Raw genomic sequence first — 14939 nt, forward strand, 5'->3', positions numbered from 1 at the left:
TTTATTGGTATCAAATGTTTTATGATCAATGCATAGTGAATATTTATGTAACACGGAAAAAAGTTTGTACATGATGAATATTTAATTGTTTCAAGTTATATATATTTACGTGGAGTAAAAGCATATTTAATATTGGCTATTACTATGCTTTAAGGCCAAAACAAATTCTAAGTAATGCAGATGATCTTATAATATAAGGTGACTTAAAATGGTAGCACTTTATCATTTAAGTCACCTAAAATACTTTCTCAAACAAAACTTTAATTCCTCCCAAAATAAAGTGGGTAAATTAAAATAAAACAGAGAAAGTAATAAATAAATAGTGTAAATAAAAATGCATTAACCAACTACTCTATCACCTATCCCCTCTAGTCAAAAAAAAAAAAATATCATCTATCCCCTAAAAAAAAAAAAAAAAAAAACTACTCTACAGTCTAATACTAGATTTTCTCAGTCAAAAACTCCATACATTTTTCGCCAATTCGAATCTGAAATTTCGTGTTTTCTCTCTCATCTTCCTCGTGCTCGAATTGCAGAAGCTCGTTGCAGGTTCTTCTTTCGTTCCTTAGATTAACCTACTTGTTCAGACGATTTTTGTTATTGTTGCGAATTTTGGTGTCAAATTGCGATTTTTAGATCTACTTCATGTGATTATTCATACCATTGTTTGTTTTTATGCGGTTGTTATTGTTTGTTTCATGAATTCAACCTATTTTTTCTTTATCTCAGATACTTGGTTATTTCATGTTTTTATGATTCGAATTTGTGGGTATAACTTGTTAATTCATGTTTGTTTGTTTCATGGCTATGTTACTCAGACACACGGATTGAGTGTCTACTCTGATACAAGTGTCCAAGTGTCCGACTTGGCTATTTTGTAGAAAAAAGTCAAGTTTTTAGTTTAAAAATGAAGTATCCAAGTAGTGTGTCATGTCGGACCGGACACTGACACGACACTTTTTTTGAGGTAAATGAAGGTGTCGGAGTAACACTGTTTCATGGAACTAAATGATGATAAAATTTATGATACAATTTGTAGATGGGCATATTTTCATGCCATTGTTCACTTGTTGATTATTTCATCAGATTAAATTTTCAAGTGTTTGTCATCCCTGGCCCTGGCCGCCCCTCTTGCCCTTGCTCAGGGACGGGCCTGCATACATAACGCTATAACAGGAGACAACAATCAGCATGGGACTACTTTGCAGCAGGCATCAACATTCCAACAAACCTGATCCAGAAAATGCCCAGGTACAGGTAGTGCTACTAGTCTACTATTACTATTACTTTTACTTTTGCTCATTGAATTTCCATTACTCACCATTTTATTGTCAGGCTGCAGAGATTGAAAGAAGGATTGAGCGAGAGACTATTGCTGAAAAGCATATACAGAAGCTCTTATTACTTGGTGCTGGAGAATCTGGCAAGTCTACCATTTTTAAGCAGGCATTTCATCTTTACCCCCCTCTCTCTCTTTCCTTACAATCCTAATTAGTAATTACTCATTCATTATTCATTACTCATTCATTATTCATTACTCATTCTACTTCTCTTTCCCAGATTAAACTTTTATTTCAGATGGGATTCGATGAAGCCGAGTTGAAGACATATACTCCTGTTGTTCACGCCAATGTTTATCAGACAATAAAAGTATGCAATACTTGAAAAGGGTGTGTCGGTTGTTTCCCTTTTTCACATGTCATAACAATTCTCATACTATATTTTTTTCTGCATTGGTCTTCAGCTTTCATTCAATACTAATTGTCTTTTGCAACAGTTATTGATTGATGCTTCCAAGGAATTTGCTCTTAGTGAAACAGATTCTTCAAAGTATAGCTTGTCCATCCATAATAAGGTTACACTTTAACATTCTTATTGTTTATTATTTCCTTTGGCTTCCACGACTTTCAGTTTGTTTCTTCATTGCATTGTTTCCCTGGTATGCTAGGTAGTATTATATCAAGTTTTCTAGAATTATTTATATCCTTGGCAGGGAAGGAACATTGTATTTCTCAACTTATTAAATTAGTGAGTATTCTGTTAGGAAATTGGAGACAAGCTCTTGGAAATTGGTGGCAGGTTGGACTATCCATGTCTCACTAAAGAACTTTCTGAGGATATAGAAAAACTATGGAAGGATCCGGCTATTCAGGTGACTCATTTGGTTCTAGTGGCTCTTCTTTGTTTGACTTCACTCGATGCGTGTATTCTTCAATTAGTGTTACTCACTCTTACGTGCTCTTTGTAGGAAACTCATGCTCGTGCTAGTGAACTTCAACTTCCAGACTGTGCTAATTTTTTTATGGAACACCTGAAAAGGCTGTCTGATGTTAATTATATTCCTACAAAGGTGCATGCTTGTTTTACAATTTATGTCTTCTTAATCCTCTTTTGGTGGAAGACACATATCTTCTGCACTTCTTTGCTTTAAGCAGAAAGCATAATAAAATTCTAATATTCAAGTAAAGAGCGCTTCTTTGGTTTGCTCCATAATGTGAAATGGTCCTATGGCACCGAACAATTAAGGAAACCTAAAAGGTTATAATATTACTAGTTCTGCAGTCTATACTCTTTACTTTTTAAAATTTATGTCCCCAAGTAACTTTATATTTTACCCTTCACATGCAATATGGCTGTATTCTATCACATAATTGCTGCTCGGTTGCGTGTTCTATCATTGCATTCACTTAAATTAAATGGAGGTGGTCTTCTTTTACAAATTGAATGGAGGTGGCCTTCTGTTACTTCTGATTGGAGTTTGATGTGCCATTTCACGGAGTTTGCTTCTTCAAGTTAAATTTAATGAGTTTTGTCATGCTAGAAGACAACCAAATCGAATACAGGCAGCTTGGTTTTCATGTCTTTTTCTGTTGACTGAAGGTGTACATATTAGTTATGCCAGCAGCCTGCTTCATATGTTTTTGGCTATCTTGTATCTAGACGTTTTTACGTTGATAAAGTTGGAAATTTGGAATGCTGGAGTGGTTCACTCCTCAATGAAATGGGTCTATGATCTGAATAGTTAAGATTGAAATTGCAACTAGGAAAAGTTTTCAGAAACTACCTTATAGAGGCCGACTTTTGTTAGAAACTACATTTTATAAAAAGTTTGTGAAAGTATTACCTTCTAAAATGTTTTTTGTTGCGAAAGGTACCTATTGGCGGAATATGAAGACGTTAAATTCATGTTTCATCCTGTTTAAGCATCCACTTTTTTGCCTAACGTAATTTATCATCTAGGATCATCATCATCACCGTCTTTTCGTATTTTAACAAGCATTCCCTCCTCTTGTTTTCGTTTTCTGCGAAACATATACCGTCCTCTCAAATATATGGACCAATTAAAGCCCATTTTCTTTTGATTGTTATAAAAGTGCCCTACAAAATTCATGTTTCATTGGTCTCTGTGCTCCATCTTATTATTTCATCCAATTAGATGTTTTGGGTATGTGACTCAAAGCCGGGACATAGTTTAGGGGAAAGATAAAGATAGTAAAGCCATTATAAAGAGAATGTAGGAGATGGATAGAGGCAGTTAGGGATACAAAGGGGAGAAAGTCCAGGGAAACAAAGGATAAAGAGATAGAGAACGCCAGAATTTTGGTCAACTCTCTGGATCCTCTTACTAGGTAGGTTTTCACAGAAAAACTTGAAGGAGCTTCTCTCGGTAACATACTTCTAAAGGTAGTTTCCAACCAGATTTTCTTATAACTAATATTTAAGGTCTTGAACTTGTAAACTAGAAAGAATTTTTTATGTAATGTGGAAAAACCTAGTTCCCTCTCTTTTCTGGGACTTGATATATCTCCTTATATCATTATGATCCTATTCTAATGTCCATCTCCATGACATTATACACACAGGAAGATGTTCTATATGCTAGAGTCCGCACAACAGGTGTCGTTGAGATCCAGTTCAGGTAATTTATTTTAAAAAAGATATTGGTGAAATGAATTTTCTCTAGGTATTTGTTGCATTCCCTGTTCAGCTAAATGTAGTGCTTCTATCTCCTGTCCCATTCTCCTTATAATTCTCTCCTTGAATAATATGGAGGCTCGAGAAATTGTTTTAAGGTAGTCATGAACTAGACTGGTGTGGAAGTTGTCTTTGCGGGTATCTGCAGCTAATGTCTGATTGTCGATTCACTATATCCGTTCAGAAAATCATATAACCTATAACACCTTATTTTGTCTCCCTTACTTTTCACTAATAGTTTAATGTTCCCAAATTTGCAGTCCAGTAGGAGAAAATAAGAAAAGTGGTGAAGTATATAGACTTTTTGATGTTGGAGGCCAAAGAAATGAACGAAGAAAGTGGATCCATCTTTTTGAAGGTGTTACAGCAGTAATCTTTTGTGCTGCTATAAGCGAGTAAGATTTTTCTTTTTATTAGTTTGTTGATATTTGTTTTATGGTAATGATGTTCTTCTTAAAATGCGCTACTTTCTAAAATTTTAACGTCACCTTTCATGATGGAAACTGATGAACTGGTGAAGTAAAGCAGTTTGTGGACTTGAGCTTGTAGGACGCAGTAAATGACTGCCTAAGTTACTGAATTCCTAGGATCACATTTCTTCAGATGCAAAATTACTAGTTTAAAATCAGAATGACCAAAGCGAGAAAACCTTTAAAATCATTTTCACCAAATCTAGTGCGACCAGCTATTAAATGAGTTATCTATGCTCAAGGGATCTGTTTCTTGAGACCATATTTTTTTTGAGATAAAAAGGTGGAAAATGATTGCATAAGCAACATAAAGACTATACATTATGTTGTAGCGTTGCAGGAAAAAATTACAAAGGCGTGCGGATATGGTCTGTTTTCTTCAGTAGAAACAAGGACGTTGATCCGTACGATCCTCTCCTCTGCCAATATCTTGTTTTCTGCGCAAGTTTGCTTGAATGTGAACATTGATTTGCTAAAAAGAAGATTATCCTGCTCGTAGCAGTTATCCGTATTCTTATACGTGTCTACTCTTACGTTGAGCTCAAAGTTGAAGATTGATATTAGTTCTATGCAGTGTAACTTGTGTAAGTCTAACCAAGCCTAATAAGAATCATTAATGCTGGTTTAGATACCTTAAATTCTGCTGGCAAATTTATGTGCAACTTTAAGAAAGAAAATCGCAGGGGTAGACCTTTCTCATGTCAGTTTGTCAGTGGTTCATTTTCTTCCAAGGTTAGAGAAATTATTATGTTTGAGAACTAAGTTGGTGTAGTTTAGTCAATTCGAATACTAAGTGTTTGTCTGTTACTTCTGCTACTATGTTTGTAATTGTTTTTTCTGTTACTTCTGCTAGACTGCTACTATGTTTGTATTTGATTTTTTTTTTTATATAGTTTATGAGCAATATCCATTTTATTAGCTTTGCTCATTTCTGCTGGGTGTCTTACTAAACAACCTCTTTGCTTTCTATGGGGGTAAGGACGAGTATGTTTTACCTTTTCCGTGTGCTTCGACCTTATGAGAGGCTGCTGTGTTATTAGAGGCCAGATTTGTTTCCTTTGTTGCTATCGAAATTCGGTTGTGTAGCTAGGGACCGCCAGTATAAGTGGAAGAGTCATTGCTCCATTGCCTCTATATGGGCCAGCTGCAACATACCTTGTACTCAAGCTCCAGTTGTTCAACTTTGCTATGATTTTTCCTTTTAACCCAAATCATCATGAACTTAGACCTTTGATGAAATTCAGCCAGTCCCATTTACTAAAGCATGAAGTATATTATGAATTCTCAAGTACACCTTTATTGCTCCTGTGTATTCTGTCAGCAATTAGCACGGGTTTCTCTTTCATCACTACTTAAGCTTCATATGAGAGCTTCCTTGATTATGTACTTCCCCATCTTCCTCTAGCTTCGACTCAATTTTGAAATGTACATAGAACTACAGAAGAGGTTGTTGTTCAAACTTCAAAAGTGTATTTTGGCTTATTCATATAGATTGTTATCTGTTTAGTTTACAAGTAGCCCATATGATGATTGATGAAACCAAGCTGGCTGGATTTTCTTCCAATTAAGCTTGTTGTGGCTGTTCTGTGATCAGTCCGTTAATTTCTGTTTAGGAGCTACTGTGGTGGTTGCTTCTGAGGCCAAAATTGCTGATCTTGTAAATGGACTTCTCCAAGATTGGAAGCCTATCTACAAATTCCTAATTGGACCAAGTCCATGAAACTCTATGTAATTTCCATGGCCATGGTGCATATCATAGTTTTATTCTGTTTGAGGCAAACAACAATCTCGGTTACTGACAGTTGATGAAGTCATGGATTTGAAAGTGATTATTCAAAGGAAGCTAAAGCATTACCAAGTTCGTTGACAAAATTGTTCATGAAACAAGGCAGCCAAGGAACAGGACCCCCAGTTTAAGGGTGTAATGCTAAGTTAATATTGAAACTCACATGGCCTTGTTATCCTTAGATTGTTGGGTTATAGAGCATGCCCTGCTGTTTGGTTGGATACTTAGAGTCTAGGATCAGTTAGAATATGTTCAGAGTTACCCCAACCCATGCATAAAGTTCTATCTGGACATTTTTTAAGAATTTGATACTGATGGACAAACCCCCAGATACACACCAGCTATGGTTTTCTCACTCCAGTTGGGGGAGTTCGGTTTACTCTGGACCCCACTCTTGCTATCAAGTGAGAAAAATAAAAAGTTACTCTGATTCACCACTTAGTAGCCAAACCACCATCACTACTGTATCTATGTTCTACAGACACCCGCTGCTTCCTCTCCCGGATGCCACAACTTTAGCTGTTACCTCCTGTATCCTTGGTGCCCCTGTCCCTCGCTCTACCACTATTGCAACAAGTCATGACTCATGAGTACTACAACAAAAGGCGACTCCTGCTCCACCTCCCCGTCTTCCTTTACCCCCTCCACCTATTTTTTTTCAAGATGATAATGAACTGCACAGATTGAACAGGAAACAAAGGCATACCTTATCCTTGTCGATATCGATTAGGTTGTTTTTGACCGAACATGGTTTTGGAACTTTACTGGTGCATATTTCACCACCAAAGGTTGGAATAGGGTAGAGAAGACTGAAGAGGACTGGAGGTGGTTGTGCTGTGGAGAAAAATCCCTTTAGGATTTGGAGAGGAGAGAGTGGTGGAGGGCAAAATATAGAATTAGTGGGCTGGAGATTAATTGCTGGTGGAGGAGATGGAAAAAAATTGGAGGAAGTTAACATTGAGTTGGGGAACAGGAAGTAAGGAGGAAAAAAGTTGAAAAAGTAAAGAGAAAGAGTGGTTAAAAATAAAAATGTTTAAGTTTGAGCTCGAAGGGGTATATTAGTATATACCAACTTTTTTGTCTCTAAGATAGTTTTTACTGAGATCTGGGATGCTTTTTTTGTCTTTTTTTCTGGCAACTTGTGTACTTAACTTATGCCAATACTGTATTCAGTTATGACCAAATGCTCTATGAAGATGAGAACAAGAATCGAATGCTTGAAACAAAGGAGCTCTTTGAGTGGGTCCTGAAGCAGCGCTGCTTTGAGGTTCTCTTCTATTATTCTGTGATCTTTTTGTGCTACATGACCTCTGGCTGAGATTTAATTGTTTGAATCCCTGTCCTTTGATGCAGAGAACATCCATCATGCTTTTCCTCAACAAGTTTGATATTTTTGAGAAAAAGGTTCATAATGTAAGGTCAATTAGCACTTGGATCTTGGGAATTTATTAAGTTAAATCCATATATTGAAGTAATGTGCTTTAATCATGAACAGGTTCCATTGAATACATGCGAATGGTTTAAGGATTACCAGCCAGTTTCTTCTGGAAAGCAAGAAATTGAGCATGCCTATGAGTAAGCAGTTCTTGACCTGTTGGCCACTTTGTAATTTGTAGTCGTATACTTGTATTCTTTTCTCGATTATTGTCAGTGGGAATCCATGAGGTAACTTATCTCAATTTTATTTGTTCCAATGCATTGTGTTCATATTTATTTTGGAATTTTCTGTGGAGGTGAATGGTAACAAGTGGAGCCGTTCATTGAATAGTTTGTTGGATGGATCCCCAGTGCATTAAGACGTTTGCAAGAGTTAGCTCTATCAATACTATATTGAATGCTCGCGATTCGCTACATCGCGGTGATATTATACGTGTTTCTTTTGTTTTTAAAAAATTTGGAAGTTACCTTCACTAGTTTAAATATGGCAGTTTATTTTAGGGAAAAAAAGCGGGCAGTTACATACATTACAGTTTTTTTTTTTAAAAAAATCTATGACTTTGTTGCGTTCATTAATTATCTTAGAATAGCAAATACATAAAGAGTATTTAAGGGAATTCAAGTGGACACCAAAGTCCTCAAGAATCCCCATGTATAATAGAGATGTGAAATCTTTGATATATATCTTCTACTAGTACGACTGTCTCAACTTTGCATCCACAGTTCCTGTTTTCTGATATATGTTGGTGCAGATCAGCCGAATAAAAATCCATGTTTGAATAAAACATCTTGGACCTTTTGCAATGACATTACTGGTGAATGAGCTTTATTCTGATCCCTAATAAAAAAAATTCAGGTTTGTGAAGAAGAAATTTGAGGAGCTGTATTACCAATGCACTGCGCCTGATCGTGTTGATCGAGTTTTCAAGATATACAGAACGACTGCTCTTGACCAGAAGCTTGTGAAAAAGACTTTTAAACTGCTCGACGAGACTTTGAGAAGGAGAAACCTTGTTGAGGCAGGTTTGTTGTGATATAGAGAGTCGTATTTTGGTGTGAGTTCTGTTAATATATTTGATTAGAGGCGGTCTGGGGAGCATATTTTCAAGTGTCAATTAACCAAAAGAGGGACTATATTTTTGACACCAAAATGTGACTACTGTCATTATACTACATTACATCTAGAGATTATATTGTTTACTCCCACATTACATTGAATTCTGTTTTATACATTGGCTTGCCTCCACCCTGTCGGAGGGCCAGAATACTTTGTAGCTAAATGAAGAATTTTTATCAGAAGATTATTTAGTGACAGCTAAAAATCCTAATTGCATATATATATTACCTATACTAATGTATAACAATCTTTGTGGTCAAGTTTTGAATCCAACCTTACAAGCATCATTATGGGCTTACAGCTTACTGCATCAGTTGAATGATTTTAATTGGGACTAATGGAACAGGCGAAGGCTGGTTTATCTGGCTAGCAGTCATCATAACTATGTACCATGTAAATTTTATAGTTCAGAGTTGTTTTGGAATACAAATGATATGAATATAGGATTATTTCAAACCATTAAATTTCCGTGGTCAGCATGAGTTATTGACCACCTTAAAATCTTCCGAGAGTCAAACTCGTCTTCCATCTTCCCTTCACTAACCATCTTTAAGGATATTGAGGCCTCAAAGCTTAAAGGCTTATGACTATTGACTTTTGATATTTTTTCTAACGTTTTCTTCGTCGTATCATTTTTTCTTAGAGGGTGTTCGGTGTGGGAAAATTTGATGTAGGAAACGTACTCAAATAAGCATTTTCATATCTAATTGTTTGATATGAGTGTTACGTAACAAATAGCATTTTTGCAGGGAGACAAAATCCCTCCATTTGTTATCCTTATCAAACTAGTAGAAACAATCTACGTTTCCTTGCTCAATCATAAGTACATAACCCTCTCAATTGTTTCCATTCCACTAGAATATCAAACTACTCCCTCTTTTTTTTTTTTTTTTTTTTTTTTATCTTTTTCACTTTCCTGTGCACATCTCTCACTCCACATCTTTGAACTTAAATATCTCTCATATATATTAATAAAACTTATATTGAAGAATATTAATAATATATTAATTGAGACGAATCAAACAAGACTCACATGACTATATTTTTTCTTATAAATTGAAAAAATTGAGAAGATTCTCTCCAAGTATGTATAGTGTCAAGATTCTAAGTAAGAACAATAAAAAAAAAGAGAGGGAATATTATTTAAGGTAACAATTATTGTTTTCATTTTCCCTTCTTATTCAAATCATTTCTACTCCGTTTACATTAATTATACCGAACACTCTCTTAATCCTTATCCGGCCACTTGGGCAATACCCTTGTTTTGTCAAAAAGTAGATGTGACAAAATTACAGGGCCCATGTTGGAACTTAACACTCCTTGATTAACGTTGATGGATTTAGGATAACAATAATAGACAACAAACTTATATATGACCATACTTGAGTTCAAATTTTAAAGAAGAGTTAGGCTATTTGATGAACGATTTGGTAACAAATAGGATGTGGAGTTATTCATTTCCTCACCTCTTAATTCATAACATATTGTTTCTCTTTGCTTGATCCAATCGAATCGAATATGAGTGATTTGTTTTCTTGTTCGTACTTCCACCTTGCCAAATGCTGCAGCCTGATCCACTTCCTTTCTCACTTAACATATAGATCAACGTAATTATATCTTAAATGTTAAACTAACTACCCAGTAATAGTAGTGTAACTTTATGAGAAATTCCCATGATGATTATACAACTTCTCACTTTGTGTAGACGCAAAACTATAACATGATTAGAAATTGTAATTTAAGGTCTCTAATAGGATTAGCTAGAAGTTTGTTTATGAATGTTTGCTTTTAGTTTAAGGCAATCATCTCTTGTTTGTAATTATCGGAGATTTGATGCTGTAGCCTGCAGGTATCAGCTAGGCAACCAACTTACATCCAACCACCTGTCTGCCTGTCTGTATTGGCAATCGTAACCTCCTTGCTTCGGCTGTTTTTTGCTAATCTTCTTTTACCATCGAGATAGAAAAAAACCCTATTGAACCGACACCTCTTGCAATGTATGTATAATTGACAGACAGAATTTCATCAAAATGCTGTTTAATATGCGTTCAATAATGAACGAAGTATGTACAATAGCACATTGGTATGTTTCAGCTAACAGATTCTTTGAAACTAGTACTACATCAAGTACCACAGAGTGACCCCCATTAAATTAAACAAGAAAATAGAAAAAAAGACCATTTTTTTGGCAGATATAGGCCTTTAATTTGTGTCATCTTTTCTAATTTACTTTTAAGTACAAGCAGCAGCAGCTGTATAGACTCATGAGCTACTCAATCATGTTACAAATGTTTAGGGAAGGGGAACATGAGGACAAATATAACATTCTTACAATTATATACACACACCACACATGTACTCTTTGTATAATAATCAAAATATGGGAGGAGAAGGAGGAGCCTCCCATACATCAAACACATTTTCTTCACTGTGAAGGGCAAAGAGTCGATCCCCAGCGATGGAAAAATCGCAGATTGGACCGCCATGTCCACGCCTAAGCCTAGAGGTTAAGACCCAATCAGGGCCAGAAAAAACAGAAATGGAGTCATTCATAGAAGAGAAGAGCTGAGAGTTGTGTAAGGCTAGCTTAGGATAGCAAGTCTCATCCTCTGCCTGTTGCATTCTCTTATTGGCTTTCATAACATTAACCAGTCGACTTCTAGAGCTCCATCTGACACTGGAAGCGGAGCTTCTGAGGTCTATGAATCCCAAATCCTCGAACTCGTTGACAACACATATGGAGCTAGCATCCTCCATGGCGATGGCATCTCTGACACGCTTGTCATCCACCAAAATGGGGGCTGGACCAGAGGCCCCTATGTCAGACCAAGACCAGACCATGGACTTGGCCCTGAAATCCAACAAGCTGATATAACAGTTGTCTTTCCTTGGGAATAGGGTAGCGACTAGGAGACAGTTGGAGGCCGGGAGCCATTGCAGCCTGTCAGCATCCCCAAGAGACCATCCAAGGGGTTCGTAGAAGAAATCGACTTGCTGGCCAGTCTCCTGGTCCCAGAGGCCAATGCCATATTCGTTGCTGCGGCCCTTGCAGCTGGAGTAAATCATCTTAGAGTTGGAGTCAGAAGTAGTGAAGGCCAATGCACCTGCAGTGAAGCTCTTGACTTGGTTCTCATGCTGGACTTGGAACTTATGACAGAGGTGTCCATTAGAGGCATCAAATAGAGCGATGCCACCATCTCCACGACCGAGCTTTTCACAAGCCGTGACTACAATGTGGTTGGCATCTAACCAACCAACATCGTTGACAATCTGGTAATCAAGATGCAATGGAGGGTGCTCCTGAAGCATCCAATCATAGACATGAACTATGCAGCCATGAGCAACAGCACAACCACCATCAGGGCCAGCTCGAATGGCAGTTCCATCACCGGGAGCTGGACCAGTGACGGAGCTGGTAAGCCGGAGCCAGTTACCATCAAAAGGGCCCCACTTGGCGGCACGAACATGGTTGGAGAGGCCGTAGAATTCTGCCTCCCGGTAAAGGAGGTTCTGAGGGAGGTGAGGTGGGATGTAGAGCTCCCCAGTTCGGAGAAGGTCTAATAGAATCCCAAAGCATTCCGGGTTCCGATCAATGAACAACGATTGCGATTGCGATTGCGATTGCGACTGTGATTGTGATTGTGATTGTGGTTGTGCTTGTGTAATGGAATTGGGAAGGTGGTGAAGATTCCAATCTTGATCAAAGAGTGCCCCAAAGAAGGAATTTCTCCCTGCATTGGCGAGCGTAGTTGATGTAGTCTCAAACAATTTTCCGCCAACGTTGAACTTGATTCTGTCGTTTGGGATTGAAATTGGGTTTCCATCCATGTCTACCTCACTTTTTTATTTTGTCAAGTACAAAGTTGGACGCTAAACACTGATCACTAATCTAAAGAGAATGATTGTATCTTTTTACAGGAAAATGGAAGTATGAAATTCAGAAAACAAAACTACTGTAGTCTGTAGAATTGATTGAATGTTTTTGAAAATAAGTAAAACTTGAATGTATAAGAAGAGAAATTTAGCAGTTGGAGAACTTTGAAATGTATATTAATTGGGTTCTTTTGACTAGGTCTGCTCTGACTCTGTAAGCTGTAAGTCTGTAAATAATTTTACTGTTTGGTTTTGTCTGACCTCTTACCTTTTTCCACGTTCACACTGAAACCCAAACTCAAAGAAGCCGCCTTTGTGCTTTTTTATATAGTTTGGAGTAATAACTACTTTTCCTTTGTTTTTTTAACTACCTTGGTCCATTAGTTTAATCTGTTTGGAGTTTTGCCTTCTAAGTTCTCCCTATTCATACGTATCAATAACTTATCTGCTACTCTCTTTACAAAACAATATTACTAGTAAGTATTTTGGACTAGGGGAAGTGTGTTTCGCCTTGTTTGGTAAAGAGAGATTTGGGACAAAACTAGATGTTTGAGCTTATATTAGAGAATTTGACAAGTCAATCCTCTAATCGGATTGTTTTGTAAAAAGAGGTTTCAATTAGATTATTGAGTCGAAAAAGCTCTTTTTGAAAAAGTTGGTGTAGGAGCTTTTTGATGTTAGAGGTTCCGGAATGAGTCGAACAATTACATTTATGTCCTAAAGTTGTTAAAAATGACATTAATAAATAATAAAAGGTACAACGATAGATTATTCACTTGTCCTTATTGGTCATTTTACGCAATAATGTAGCAATCAGCTATCAACTACTTACCAAACACTTTTATACAAACAACCAATACTTCATTATGGATCTTACTTCCTACTTCATTCTCATTTTCAATAATACAATTACAAACTAAAAGTAAAAGTGGCACTAAGATTTTATTTTCTTCATGTCAGTGATTATGCTCTTCATACCCTAATAATTTGTGTGGTGGTTAGATACTTCCTTGTTTTTTTTTCTAACCTGTTTTTCTTTTTTGATGAACGTTTTCGAACTTCTAATATAGATAATTACTCATATGTAAGAAAAAATATATTCGTATACAATCTTACTAGATTATGTGTATTTCTTTTGACAGGAATTATGCGTGGTTTCAAAATACAGACTTTTTATAAATTTAACTAATGCATAGTTAGATATATTCATAGTTAAAGTTGTGTATTGGAGACCACACACGCTAACAAAAGAATAAAGAACACATAATAGATATCGATAATGGTAGTGAATTTATGTGTAATTTTGCAAATAAAATTTCACAAAACATTCATGCTTATATATTTTCATCTTATATATGAATTTTAATATCACCTTCTAGTAATGGTACTAAAGTTTGTAAAGATAAGTTACAATAAATAAAATATTCAATATACGGTTGAACTTAGACAAAGAAATGAAATATGCTTATCAAAGTGGTCAATATCATTAGTGAGTAAGAGACAAGAGTAAGCCATAAATAAGTAATTGCAATGAGAAACTGATAACATATGAAGATTTGGCAAAATAAGACATAAAAGATGATAATCTTAAAAGGTAATTGTGGACCTCAATCTCAGCACTTATGGATTAGTGCTTAATTTGTACGTTCGTTCTCCCGACTAATCCTAGATTATTGTGTCTCCAAGTCAAAGTCCAAGCAACCAACGAGTATTTCCTTATATTATTAGGAAATACGAAATTCTAGGGGCCAAGTTTTGTGTTAGTATATGTTATGTTATCTATATTCTATGTGGAGTTGGCCACCTCAAAGTGCAAAAGAGCGTGTCTTATGGGGCGTCTCCTCTAGATAGTAGATACAATTATTATAGAGTATACATATTAATATTCTTCCGGAGAAAACGACACCAACTTCCATCACCATAAATAATAATAATTGGTCAATACTACAATTATTATACTAACTTTCTCGATCAATTTCAACTCGTTTATGCGTGACGGGCTATTTTTTTATTAAAAAAGATAATTGGTTCGAAAACCAACCCATATTAAGCTACGAGTCTGCGGAGTATACCACCTTAGTGGCTGGGTACAAGGTTAAACAACCCAAAAGTAAATATCCCAACATATTATTGAGATGAAAATTCGAATCCTGAACAATGCTCTAGAATTTAGGATAGTACACCACTGAACTACCACCTTTCCCTCTAAATGTGACGGACTATGTTGGTCAACTATTGGGACTAAACAATTTTAAAACAAATTTCATTTCCAACTCTGTAA

At 36.2% G+C, this 14939-nt stretch overlaps 2 protein-coding genes across 10 annotated transcripts; one reads left to right on the top strand and one right to left on the bottom strand.

Moving 5' to 3' along the window:
- The first annotated feature begins 391 nt into the window (after nt 1–391).
- Nucleotides 392–9032, top strand: LOC104906028 (guanine nucleotide-binding protein alpha-1 subunit). 9 transcript variants are annotated; one of them, XM_010694718.4, is made up of 13 exons: nt 392–549; nt 1087–1257; nt 1336–1446; nt 1561–1650; nt 1778–1855; nt 2045–2152; nt 2249–2350; nt 3864–3919; nt 4236–4370; nt 7405–7498; nt 7585–7644; nt 7727–7806; nt 8525–9032. In XM_010694718.4, the coding sequence occupies exons 2-13, from the start codon at nt 1192–1194 to the stop codon at nt 8700–8702; spliced, it is 1158 nt and encodes a 385-aa protein (XP_010693020.1). In that variant the 5' UTR covers nt 392–549; nt 1087–1191; the 3' UTR covers nt 8703–9032. The 9 variants fall into 9 exon arrangements, with proteins under 9 accessions (XP_010693020.1, XP_057248377.1, XP_010693022.1 ...); XM_057392394.1 differs by having other exon boundaries at nt 1343–1423; XM_010694720.4 differs by having other exon boundaries at nt 1087–1251.
- A 1773-nt stretch (nt 9033–10805) lies between these two features.
- LOC104906027 (BTB/POZ domain-containing protein At2g24240) lies at nt 10806–12985 on the bottom strand. Its single transcript, XM_010694717.4, has one exon. It carries the CDS (start codon nt 12611–12613, stop codon nt 11159–11161), a length of 1455 nt encoding a protein of 484 aa, XP_010693019.1. The 5' UTR covers nt 12614–12985; the 3' UTR covers nt 10806–11158.
- Nucleotides 12986–14939: the final 1954 nt, after the last annotated feature.

This window comes from Beta vulgaris, chromosome 2, assembly GCF_026745355.1.
Source record: "Beta vulgaris subsp. vulgaris cultivar EL10 chromosome 2, EL10.2, whole genome shotgun sequence".
Taxonomy (NCBI): domain Eukaryota; kingdom Viridiplantae; phylum Streptophyta; class Magnoliopsida; order Caryophyllales; family Amaranthaceae; genus Beta; species Beta vulgaris.

Bases quoted from the DNA above. Each gene is read 5' to 3' on its own strand.
- LOC104906028 (XM_010694718.4), top strand. From the start codon at position 1,192: ATGGGACTACTTTGCAGCAGGCATCAACATTCCAACAAACCTGATCCA. The intron at 1,447-1,560 runs GCATTTCATCTT...TCTCTTTCCCAG, and splicing joins AGTCTACCATTTTTAAGCAG to ATTAAACTTTTATTTCAGAT. The intron at 1,856-2,044 runs GTTACACTTTAA...GTATTCTGTTAG, and splicing joins GCTTGTCCATCCATAATAAG to GAAATTGGAGACAAGCTCTT.
- LOC104906027 (XM_010694717.4), bottom strand. From the start codon at position 12,613: ATGGATGGAAACCCAATTTCAATCCCAAACGACAGAATCAAGTTCAAC.